At 43.0% G+C, this 13161-nt stretch overlaps 1 protein-coding gene across 1 annotated transcript in view; it reads right to left on the bottom strand.

The window, feature by feature from the left end:
* Positions 1-9461, bottom strand: part of LOC128657871 (gastrula zinc finger protein XlCGF57.1-like) — a 165794-nt gene extending 156333 nt beyond the window's left edge. Inside the window, exon 1 of the mRNA XM_053712300.1 lies at positions 9452-9461. Coding sequence (XP_053568275.1) covers positions 9452-9461 — 10 coding nt within the window. The remainder of the gene's footprint in view (positions 1-9451) is intronic.
* Between the last annotated feature and the right edge of the window lie 3700 nt (positions 9462-13161).

The raw sequence follows: 13161 nt of genomic DNA, 5'->3' as shown, positions 1-13161 counted from the left end.
CTCAGACATATCATACATGTACACTCACCTGTGCCTGTCATCCCTCAGACATATCATACATGTACACTCACCTGTGCCCTGTATCCCTCAGACACATCACACATGTACACTCACCTGTGCCCTGTATCCCTCAGACACATCATACACGTACACTCACCTGTGCCCTGTATCCCTCAGACACATCACACACGTACACTCACCTGTGCCCTGTATCCCTCAGACACATCACACGTACACTCACCTGTGCCCTGTATCCCTCAGACACATCACACACATACACTCACCTGTGCCCTGTATCCCTCAGACACATCACACACAGTACACTCACCTGTGCCCTGTATCCCTCAGACACATCAGACACATACACTAACCTGTGCCCTGTATGCCTCAGACACATCACACATGTACACTCACCTGTGCCCTGTATCTATCAGACACATAACACACGTACACTCACCTGTGCCCTGTATCCCTCAGACACATCACACATACACACTCACCTGTGCCCTGTATCCCTCAGACACATCACACATGTACACTCACCTGTGCCCTGTATCCCTCAGACACATCACACATGTACACTCACCTGTGCCCTGTATCCCTCAGACACATCACACACGTACACTCACCTGTGCCCTGTATCCCTCAGACACATCACACACGTACACTCACCCGTGCCCTGTATCCCTAAGACATCACACACGTACACTCACCTGTGCCCTGTATCCCTCAGACACATCACACATGCACACTCACCTGTGCCCTGTATCCCTCAGGCACATCATACACGTACAATCACCTGTACCCTGTATCCTCAGACACATCACACACGTACACTCACCTGTACCCTGTATCCCTCAGACACATCACACACGTACACTCACCTGTACCCTGTATCCCTCAGACACATCACACACGTACACTCACCTGTACCTGTATACCTCAGACACATCACACACGTACACTCACCTGTGCCCTGTATCCCTCAGACACATCACACATGTACACTCACCTATGCCCTGTATCTCTCAGACACATCACACATGTACACTCACTGTGCCCTGTATCCCTCAGACACATCACACATGTACACTCACCTATGCCCTGTATCTCTCAGACACATCACACATGTACACTCACCTGTGTCCTGTATCCCTGAGGTACATCACAAATGTACACTCACCTGTACCCTGCACCCCTGACACACGTACACTCACCTGTACCCTGCACCCCTAAGAGACATCACACATGTACACTCACCTGTACCTGCACCCCTAAGACACATCACACATGTACACTCACCTGTACCCTGCACCCCTTACACACGTACACTCACCTGTGCCCTGTATCCCTCAGACACATCACACATGTACACTCACCTGTGCCCTGTATCCCTCAGACACATCACACACGTACACTCACCTGTGCCCTGTATCCCTCAGACACATCACACACGTACACTCACCTGTGCCCTGTATCCCTCAGACACATCACACACGTACACTCACCTGTGTCCTGTATACCTCAGGACACATCACACACGTACACTCACCTGTGCCCTGTATCCCTCAGACACATCACACACGTACACTCACCTGTGTCCTGTACACCTCAGACACATCACACACGTACACTCACCTGTGCCCTGCATCCCTCAGACACATCACATGTACACTCACCTGTGCCCTGCATCCCTCAGACACATCACACACGTACACTCACCTGTGCCCTGTATCCCTCAGACACATCACACAAATACACTCACCTGTGCCCTGTATCCCTCAGACCATCACACACGTACACTACTGTGTCCTGTACACCTCAGACACATCACACACGTACACTCACCTGTGCCCTGTATCCCTCAGACATATCACACATGTACACTCACCTGTGCCCTGTATCCCTCAGATACATCACACAAGTACACTCACCTGTGCCCTGTATCCCTCAGACACATCACACACGTACACTCACCTGTGCCCTGTATCCCTCAGACACATCATACACGTACACTCACCTGTGCCCTGTATCCCTCAGACACATCATACACGTACACTCACCTGTGCCCTTTATCCCTCAGACACATCACACACGTACACTCACTTGTGCCCTGTATCCCTCAGAGACATCACACACCATACACTCACCTGTGTCCTGTATACCTCAGACACATCACACATGTACACTCACCTGTGCCCTGTATCCCTCAGACACATCACACACGTACACTCACCTGTACCCTGTATCCCTCAGACACATCACACATGTACACTCACCTGTGCCCTGTATCCCTCAGACACATCACACATGTACACTCACCTGTGCCCTGTATCCCTCAGACACATCACACAAGTACACTCACCTGTGCCCTGTATCCCTCAGACACATCACACACATACACTCACCTGTACCCTGTATCCCTCAGACACATCACACATGTACACTCACCTGTGCCCTGTATCCCTCAGACACATCACACATGTACACTCACCTGTGCCCTGTATCCCTCAGACACATCACACAAGTACACTCACCTGTGCCCTGTATCCCTCAGACACATCACACATGTACACTCACCTGTACCCATCAGACACATCACACATGTACACTCACCTGTGCCCTGTATCCCTCAGACACATCACACACATACACTCACCTGTACCCTGTATCCTCAGACACATCACACATGTACACTCACCTGTGCCCTGTATCCCTCAGACACATCACACGTACACTCACCTGTGCGCTGCATCTATGAGACACAAGTGGAGCACAACCGTTAACGTTACCCTTAGTGTGACCTTGCGCACATCATCAGAGACGTGACATTTTAAGATAGATACAGAGAGAATACAAGTTTAAACAACTTTCCAATTTTCTTTTATTATCTATTTTGTTTTGTTCTCATGGTATCCTTTGATACCAAGAGAATGAAGAAAATTAGATAATAGAAAGTAAATTGGAAAGTTATTTTAAATTGTATTCTCTCTGTATCTATATGAATATGTCATGTTTCTGATGATGATTGTGCACAAGGTCACACTAAGGGAAAGGTTAACGGTTCTGCTCCCCATTCTATCTATGAATCATGAAAAAAAAATTAAGGGTTTCATGTCCCTTTAACGAGGCTGACATTTATTTAGCACACCCTATACTTTGAATGAAGAGCGCAGGATTTGCTACTAAACGCACATATTACATTGGCGACATAAGCGTTACACTCGAGCACATTACAAAATAGCACTGGAAACTTAGTGCTTTTAGAGACCTGAAGTAAAATGTAAAAAAAAAAAAACTTTCATGATTCAGAGAAAGAGAGTCATTTTATACAACCTTACAATGTACTTCTGTTACCAAGAGAATGAAGCAAATGTTAACTCTTAAATATATGCGCAATAAAAACACATACATAATATATTCAAATTAAGTATTTCACTCAGTTATATATATTTAACACAAAAACAAGGTTAATTATTGAAATAAATGTTCTAACAGTGATTTAAAGGGATACAGTCTATCTTATGGGGCACAAAGGTGTATATGTTGCAGAAAGGGACTCAGCGAGGGTCACAATATCGAGCTCCAGATGTTAGCGCATCTGAGGCTTTGACTCTTCCGAATATTTGACTTTCAACTTGTAATACGAGTACAAGAATAGAAGCTCTATAGATTTAACTTGAGTGGAGTTAGCACTCAGCAGTGCTTATATTTGTGTGCTTCATGTGTAATCTAGCCCTTAGTTATTCATACATGAGCTGCTCACTGACTTGTGTCTGTTGTGTAACCATCTGAGAAAATATAACTGTTTAAATGAGAAAATGTCACCATCAGAATATTCCCTTTACTTAACCCCTTATTGACAGACGTACCCTGTACATCTGTGGTCATTAAGGCCTAGATTTAGAGTTCGGCGGTAAAAGGGCTGTTAACGCTCCGCGGGCTTTTTTCTGGCCGCACCATAAATTTAACTCTGGTATCGAGAGTTCAAACAAATGCTGCGTTAGGCTCTAAAAAGGAGCGTAGAGCATTTTTACCGCAAATGCAACTCTCGATACCAGAGTTGCTTACGGACGCGGCCGGCATCAAAAACGTGCTCGTGCACGATTCCCCATAGGAAACAATGGGGCTGTTTGAGCTGAAAAAAAAACTAACACCTGCAAAAAAGCCGCGTTCAGCTCCTAACGCAGCCCCATTGTTTCCTATGGGGAAACACTTCCTACGTCTGCACCTAACACTCTAACATGTACCCGAGTCTAAACACCCCTAACCTTACACTTATTAACCCCTAATCTGCGCCCCCGCTATCGCTGACCCCTGCATTACACTTTTAACCCCTAATCTGCCGCTCCGTAAACCGCCGCAACCTACGTTATCCTATGTACCCCTAATCTGCTGCCCTAACATCGCCGACCCCTATGTTATATTTATTAACCCCTAATCTGCCCCCCACAACGTCGCCGACACCTGCCTACACTTATTAACCCCTAATCTGCCGAGCGGACCTGAGCGCTACTATAATAAAGTTATTAACCCTAATCCGCCTCACTAACCCTATCATAAATAGTATTAACCCCTAATCTGCCCTCCTACATCGCCGACACTACCTTAATTATTAACCCTAATTTCCGATCGTCGCACCGCTATTCTAATAAATGTATTAACCCCTAAAGCTAAGTCTAACCCTAAACACTAACACCCCCTAACTTAAATATAATTTACATCTAACGAAATTAATTAACTCTTATTAAATAAATTAATCTATTTAAAGCTAAATACTTACCTGTAAATAAACCCTAATATAGCTACAATATAAATTATAATTATATTATAGCTATTTTAGGATTAATATTTATTTTACAGGCAACTTGGTATTTATTTTAATAGGTACAATAGCTATTAAATAGTTAAGAACTATTTAATAGTTACCTAGTTAAAATAATAACAAATTTACTGTAAAATAAATCTAACCTAAGATATAATTAAACCTAACACTACCCTATCAATAAAATAATTAAATAAACTACCTACAATTACCTACAATTAACCTAACACTACACTATCAATAAATTAAATAAACACAATTGCTACAAATAAATACAATTAAATAAACTAGCTAAAGTACAAAAAATAAAAAAGAACTAAGTTACAGAAAATAAAAAAATATTTACAAACATAAGAAAAATATTACAACAATTTTAAACTAATTACACCTACTCTAAGCCCCCTAATAAATAACAAAGCCCCAAAATAAAAAATTCCCTACCTATTCTAAATTAAAAAAGTTACAAGTCTTTTACCTTACCAGCCCTGAACAGGGCCCTTTGCGGGGCATGCCCCAAGAAGTTCAGCTCTTTTGCCTGTAAAAAAAAAACATACAATACCCCCCCCCACATTACAACCCACCACCCCATACCCTAATCTAACCAAACCCTTAAATAAGCCTAACACTAATCCCCTGAAGATCTTCCTACTTGTCTTCACCATCCAGGTATCACGATCCGTCTGGCTCCGATATCTTCATCCAACCCAAGGGGGGCTAGACATCCACTGAAGAAGTCCAGAAGAGGGTCCAAAGTCTTCCCTCCTATCGGCAAGAAGAGGACATCCGGACGGCAAACATCTTCTCCAAGCGGCATCTTCCATTTCTTCCATCCGGAGCGAAGCGCAGGATCCTGAAGACCCAGAGCGGAACATCCATCCGGACCGGACTGACGACGAATGACGGTTCCTTTAAATGACGTCATCCAAGATGGCGTCCCTCGAATTCCGATTGGCTGATAGGATTCTATCAGCCAATCGGAATTAAGGTAGGAATTTTCTGATTGGCTGATGGAATCACAATCAGAATCAAGTTCAATCGATTGGCTGATCCAATCAGCCAATCAGATTGAGCTCGCATTCTATTGGCTGTTCGATCAGCAATAGAATGCGAGCTCAATCTGATTGGCTGATTGGATCAGCCAATCGGATTGAACTAGATTCTGATTGGTGATTCATCAGCCAATCAGAAAATTCCTATTAATTCCGATTGGCTGATAGAATCCTATCAGCCAATCGGAATTCGAGGGACGCCATCTTGGATGAGTCATTTAAAGGAGCCGTCATTCGTCGTTTCAGTCGTCGGTCCGGATGGATGTTCCGCGCTGGGGGTCTTCAGGATCCTGCCGCTTCGCTCCGGATGGAAGAAGATGGAAGATGCCGCTTGGAGAAGATGTTTGCCGGTCCGGATGTCCTCTTCTTGCCGGATAGGAGGAAGACTTTGGACCCTCTTCGGACTTCTTCAGTGGATGTCTAGCCCCCGCTTGGGTTGGATGAAGATATCGGAGCCAGGACGGATCGGTGATACCTGGATGGTGAAGGACAAGGTAGGAAGATCTTCAGGGGATTAGTGTTAGGCTTATTTAAGGGGGGTTTGGGTTAGATTAGGGGTATGTGGGTGGTGGGTTGTAATGTTGGGGGGGGGGGTATTGTATGTTTTTTTTTACAGGCAAAAGAGCTGAATTCTTGGGGCATGCCCCGCAAAGGGCCCTGTTCAGGGCTGGTAAGGTAAAAGAGCTTGTAACTTTTTTAATTTAGAATAGGGTAGGAATTTTTTATTTTGGGGGGCTTTGTTATTTTATTAGGGGGCTTAGAGTAGGTGTAATTAGTTTAAAATTGTTGTAATATTTTTCTTATGTTTGTAAATATTTTTTTATTTTCTGTAAACTTAGTTCTTTTTATTTTTTGTACTTTAGCTAGTTTATTTAATTGTATTTATTTGTAGCAATTGTGTTTAATTAATTTATTGATAGTGTAGTGTTAGGTTAATTGTAGGTAATTGTAGGTAGTTTATTTAATTATTTTATTGTATAGGGTAGTGTTAGGTTTAATTATATCTTAGGTTTAGGATTTATTTTACAGGTATTTTGTAATTATTTTAACTAGGTAACTATTAAATAGTTCTTAACTATTTAATAGCTATTGTACTAGTTAAAATAAATACCAAGTTGCCTGTAAATAATATTAATCCTAAAATAGCTATAATATAATTATAATTTATATTGTAGCTATATAGGGTTTATTTTACAGGTAAGTATTTAGCTTTAAATAGGATTAATTTATTTAATAAGAGTTAATTTATTTCGTTAGATGTAAATTATATTTAAGTTAGGGGGGTGTTAGTGTTTAGGGTTAGACTTAGCTTTAGGGGTTAATACATTTATTAGAATAGGTGAGCTCCGATCGGAAGATTAGGGGTTAATAATTGAAGTTAGGTGTCGGCGATGTTAGGGAGGGCAGATTAGGGGTTAATACTATTTATGATAGGGTTAGTGAGGCGGATTAGGGGTTAATAACTTTATTATAGTAGCGCTCAGGTCCCGCTCGGCAGATTAGGAGTTAATAAGTGTAGGTAGGTGTCGGCGACGTTGAGGGGGCAGATTAGGGGTTAATAAATATAATATAGGGGTCGGCGGTGTTAGGGGCAGCAGATTAGGGGTACATAGGGATAACGTAGGTGGCGGTCGGCAGATTAGGGGTTAAAAATTTTAATCGAGTGGCGGCGATGTGGGGGGAGCTCGGTTTAGGGGTACATAGGTAGTTTATGGGTTGTTAGTGTACTTTAGGGTACAGTAGTTAAGAGCTTTATGAACCGGCGTTAGCCAGAAAGCTCTTAACTCCTGCTATTTTCAGGCGGCTGGAATCTTGTCGTTAGAGCTCTAACGCTCAAGCAGAAACGACTCTAAATACAGCGTTAGAAAGATCCATTGAAAAGATAGGCTCGCAAATGGCGTAGGGGGATCTGCGGTATGGAAAAGTCGCGGCTGAAAAGTGAGCGTTAGACCCTTTAATCACTGACTCCAAATACCAGCGGCGGCCAAAACCAGCGTTAGGAGCCTCTAAAGCTGGTTTTGACGGCTACCGCGAACTCTAATCTAGGCCTAAGAGTTTAACTAGCGCAGCTTCGCCGGCAGTGGCAAAGCTGTGCTAGGACTGCATACCTTACTTCCAGAGGCATACAAATATAGGCAAAACCTGCGTATATCTGGCGGATGTTTGGGGCATGTCAAACCCCCGCTGATGTACAGGGTACATCAGCGGCTAAGGTGTTAATTAATGTTAATTACCTGTAGCGGTATTTATAGGAACTTCATCCTCCTCAGTCTTCACGTAATTACACACATCGGTTCTCCTCTGTGCTCAACCATGAGCCATCTGAAGGCGTCAATCCATACGGCCTGTACAGTAAGAATATACATGCATATGTGCAAGTTGTTTGTAGTTACTAATAGGGTGTATCAATGTATCTCTCATTATATATCAATAAAAATCATGTGAGGACACAAAAAATTACTATGTGCACACAAGAGAATTATTTAGTAGACTATGCACACTCACCTGTAACTCACTTACCTCACACACAATATATGTGCACACTCACCAATAACCCATGTACCTCACACACAATATACGTGCACACTCACTGTAACCATGTAACTCACACAATATACATGCACACTCAGCTGTAACCCACGTACCTCATACACAATATACATGCAACACCTATATACCCATGTAACTCACACACAATATATGTGAACACTCACCTGTAACTCACATACCTCACACACAATATATGTGCACACTCAACAGTAACCCATGTACCTCACACACAATATACGTGCACACTCACCTGTAACCCCGTATCTCACACACAAATATACGTGCACACTCACCTATAACCATGTAACTCACAACAATATACATGCACACTCAGCTGTAAACCCACGTACCTCATCACAATATACATGACACTCACCTATAACCCATGTAACTCACACACATATACGTGACACTCAGCTATAACACAGGTACCTCACACACCACACAATATACGTGCACACTTACCTGTAACCCACTTACCTCACATACAATATATATGCACACTCACCTGTAACCCACGTACCTCACACACACAATATAGTGCACACTTACCTGTAACCCACTTACTCACATACAAATATATGTGCACACTCACCTGTAACCCACGTCCTCAACACACAATATACGTGCACACTTACCTGTAACCACTTACCTCACATACAATATATATGCACACTCACCTGTAACCCATGTACCTCACAAACAATATATGTGCACACTCACCTGTAACCCACGTACCTCACACACACAATATAGTGCACATTACCTGTAACCCACTTACCTCACATACACATATATGTGCACCATCACCTGTAACCCACGTACCTCACACACACAATATACGTGCACACTTACCTGTAACCCACTTACCTCACATACACAATATATGTGCACACTCCTGTAACCCACGTACCTCACATACAATATATGTGCACACTCACTGTAACCCACTTACCTCACATACTCTATATTGCACTCACCTCACCTGTAAACCATGTACCTCACAACAATATATGTGCACACTCACCTGTAACCATGCTCACACGCACAACTATATGTGCACACTCCTGTAACCCACGTACCACACACACAATATAAGTGCACCTCACCTGTAACTCACATACCTCACACACAATATATGTGAATACTCACCTGTATCTCACGTACCTCACACACAATTATACAATGGATATAAAAGTCTACACAGCCTGTTAAATGTCATTTCTGTGATGTAAAAAAATGAGACAAAGATAAATCATTTCAGAAACTTTTTCCACCTTAAAAGTGGCCTGTAAACTGTACAACTCAATTGAAAAACAAACTGAAATCTTTAGGTGGAGGGAAGCAAAAATTAAAAACAAAAATAATATGGTTGATAAGTGTGCACACCTGTAACATATGCTGTTTCCAAACTACATTATTCCACCTTAACTAATACAGATCTACCTCCCAAGTGACATCATTCATCTTATGTAAACTTGCTCTCATTTCACTACTTTGCTTAATCAATCAAGGGTTGTGTCAGAGTAGCTCTCTCTATAACTTTGAACTATATTTTTAAAATACTTTTGTTATCAACTGCAGACAATTTAATTCTTTTTATCTGCAAGAATATAATTACAAAGTTACAAACAGGAATTAAACTGCTATAATACTTTTATTCATTACTAACAACCAACTCTCTTCATCCGTTTCTCAATCTCATTGGACAACTGTTTTTGTCAATCATCCTCTGCAACCAGGAATATCTTTAGCATATTCAGTGACACCTGCTGCAGTCTATCATCAGCTGACCTCATCGAACAGATTCTTCTACACAAGAATCACTGCAGCTTCATCCTTTTCCACAGCACAGGCATTCAACAGAAAGTAATAACATTTTAACCCTTAACGACCGACGACGTGCAGGGTTCATCCTCCAAAAAATACCTTAACGACGTTAGATGTACCCTGCACGTTGTCTGTCTTGGAAAGCGTTGGAAGCGATCCTGATCGCTTTCAGACGCTTTCCGGTTATTGCAGTCGAGGCATCCTGCAATAACCTTTCTTACCCTCGATGCAAAGAGAGAGACTCTGTGGCCCTCTCTGCACGGACATCGATGGCCGCAATCGTTGGTGGATGGGAGCCGACGTGGGAGGCAGGGTGGGCGGCCAATCAATGGCTTCTATGATGCAGAGGGGGGCGGGCACGTGCACGGGGCGTGAGCGAGTGGGAACCACAAACACTACAGAAAATATTTGTAAGAAAAGTGGGAGAAAGGGAAGAGGGGAATAAAATAAAAAGGATATAAGGGATCTGGAGGGGGTGGGGGTTGGTCTTTTTTGTGGGGGGGGAAGCTACTCACTACAGAAAAAAAATATATATTTTTTGTAAACTGGGTACTGGCAGACAGCTGCTAGTACCCAATATGGCTCCTAATAAGTTATAGGGGGAGGGTTAGAGAGCCGTTTGGGGGGGGGGTCAGGGAGGTTGGGGGCTAAGGGGGGATCCTACACAGCAGCATATGTAAACATGCTTAACTTTCTGCAGTACTTAAGATGGAGGGGACAATTGTGGGGTGGGGGAGGAAGAGAGCTGTTTGGGGGAGATCAGGGGGTGTGATGTTCAGGTGGGATGCTGAACTTCACTAAAGCTAAAATTAACCTGCAAGCATAGCATGATTAAATTAACCTTTTCAGTGGCTGAGTGTCCATAAAAGACTGAATGTTACAACACCCTTAAACTAATACTTTGTTGAAGCCCTTTGATTTTATTACAGCTCTCTGTCATTTTAGGTATGAGTCTATCAGCATGGCACATTTTGACTTGGCAAGATTTGCCCACTCTTCTTTGTAAAAACACTCCAATTCTGTCAGATTGCGAGGGCATCTCCTGTGCACAGCCCTCTTCAGATCAACCCACAGATTTTCGATCAGATTCAGGTCTGGGCTCTGGCTGGGCCATTCCAAAACTTTAATCTTCTCTGGAAGCCATTCCTTTGTTGATTTGGATGCATGCTGAAATATTAAGTTCCTCTTCATGTTCAGCTTTATAGCAGAAGCATGAAGGTTTTGTGCAATATTGACTGGTATTTGGAACTGTTCATAATTCCCTCTAGCTTAACTAAGGCCCCAGTTCCAGCTGAAGAAAAACAGCCCCAAAGCATGATGCTGCCACCACCATGCTCACTGTGGGTATGGTGTTCTTTTGGTGATGTGCAGTGTTGCTTTTGCGCCAAACATATCTTTTGGAATTATGGCCAAAAAGTTAACCTTGGTTTCATCAGACCATGACACTTTTTCCACATGCTTTTGGGAGATTTCAGATGTGTTTTTGCAAAATTTAGCCAGCTTGGATGTTTTTCTTTGTGAGAAAAGGCTTCTGTCTTGCCACTCTACCCATAGCCCAGACATATGAAGAATACGGGAGATTGTTGTCACATGTACCACACAACCAGTACTTGCCAGATATTCTGCAGCTCCTTTAATGTTGCTGTATTCCTCTTGGCAGCCTCCAGACCAGTTTTCTTCTTGTTTTTCATGAATTTTGGGACGGACGTATCTTGGTAATGTTACTGTTGTGCCATATTTTCTCCACTTGATGATGACTGTCTTCACTGTTTTCCATGGTTAATCTAATGCCTTGGAAACTATTTTGTACCCTTCTCTGTGATACCTTTTAACAGTGAGATCCCTCTGATTCTTTGGAAGCTCTCTGCTGACCATGGCTTTTTCTGTAGGATGCAACTAAAATGTCAGGAAAGACCTACTAGAACAGGTTAACTTTATTTGGGGTTAATCAGAGGCACTTTAAATGATGGCAGGTGTGTACTGACTCCTATTTAACATGATTTAAATGTGATTGCTTAATTCTGAACACAGCTACATCCCCAGTTATAAGAGGGGTGCACTCACCTGTAACCCACGTATATGTCACACAATATATGTGGACACTCACTTGTAACCTGCGTATCTCACACAAAAAATATGTGCACACTCACCTGTAACCAACATGCCTACACACAATATATGTGCACACTCACCTGTAACCTATGTACCTCAGACAAAATATATGTGCACACTCATGTGTAACCCACGTACCTCACAATGTGTGTAATCACCTGTATCTGAAATATCTCACACAGCATACATGCACACTGACTTGCATCTAATGTACCTCACACATAACCTATTTGCACAATCACCTGCTTAACTTCATCCATCAGACAAACATACATGCACACTCACCTTTCACCTATATCCCTCTAGCACAAAATATGTGCACATCACCTGTAAAACACATACCTCACTGTCACCAGACAGCCAATGCTGCCCCACCCCCTCTACTGCCTGCCTGACTCCTTGTCCCACCAGATTTGGCCCTTTCATGGCTAGTGGGATCTTGCTGTCTCTTGCTATCTACTGTTTGGCCATGCTGTGCCAGGCTGCAAGAGTTGACCCCTACCACCTCACCCCTCCTGTTCCTCACTGGATTTGGGCTCGGAGAGCAACCTCAATCTTGAGACCTTTTGTTCCCTTTATTCGGTGAAGAGTACTTTGTCAGAGAAGAGCTGGTCTCTGACCGGAAAAAACACTCCTAGGCTGGCCGGGCTCCTGGAACTCCCAGTCGGCCGCCTCACAACAGAAGTGCCGCCACTTCCCAGGGATCACCCCGAAACTGCCACCTACCCCCCATCTTTACCGAGCTGTAACTCCGGTCCCCAGTAGTGGATCGCGCTACTTTTTGGACTGTGGCAT

The sequence above is a fragment of the Bombina bombina genome, chromosome 4 (genome assembly GCF_027579735.1).
Source record: "Bombina bombina isolate aBomBom1 chromosome 4, aBomBom1.pri, whole genome shotgun sequence".
Lineage (NCBI taxonomy): Eukaryota > Metazoa > Chordata > Amphibia > Anura > Bombinatoridae > Bombina > Bombina bombina.
This window is presented reverse-complemented; position numbering and strand designations above follow the sequence as displayed.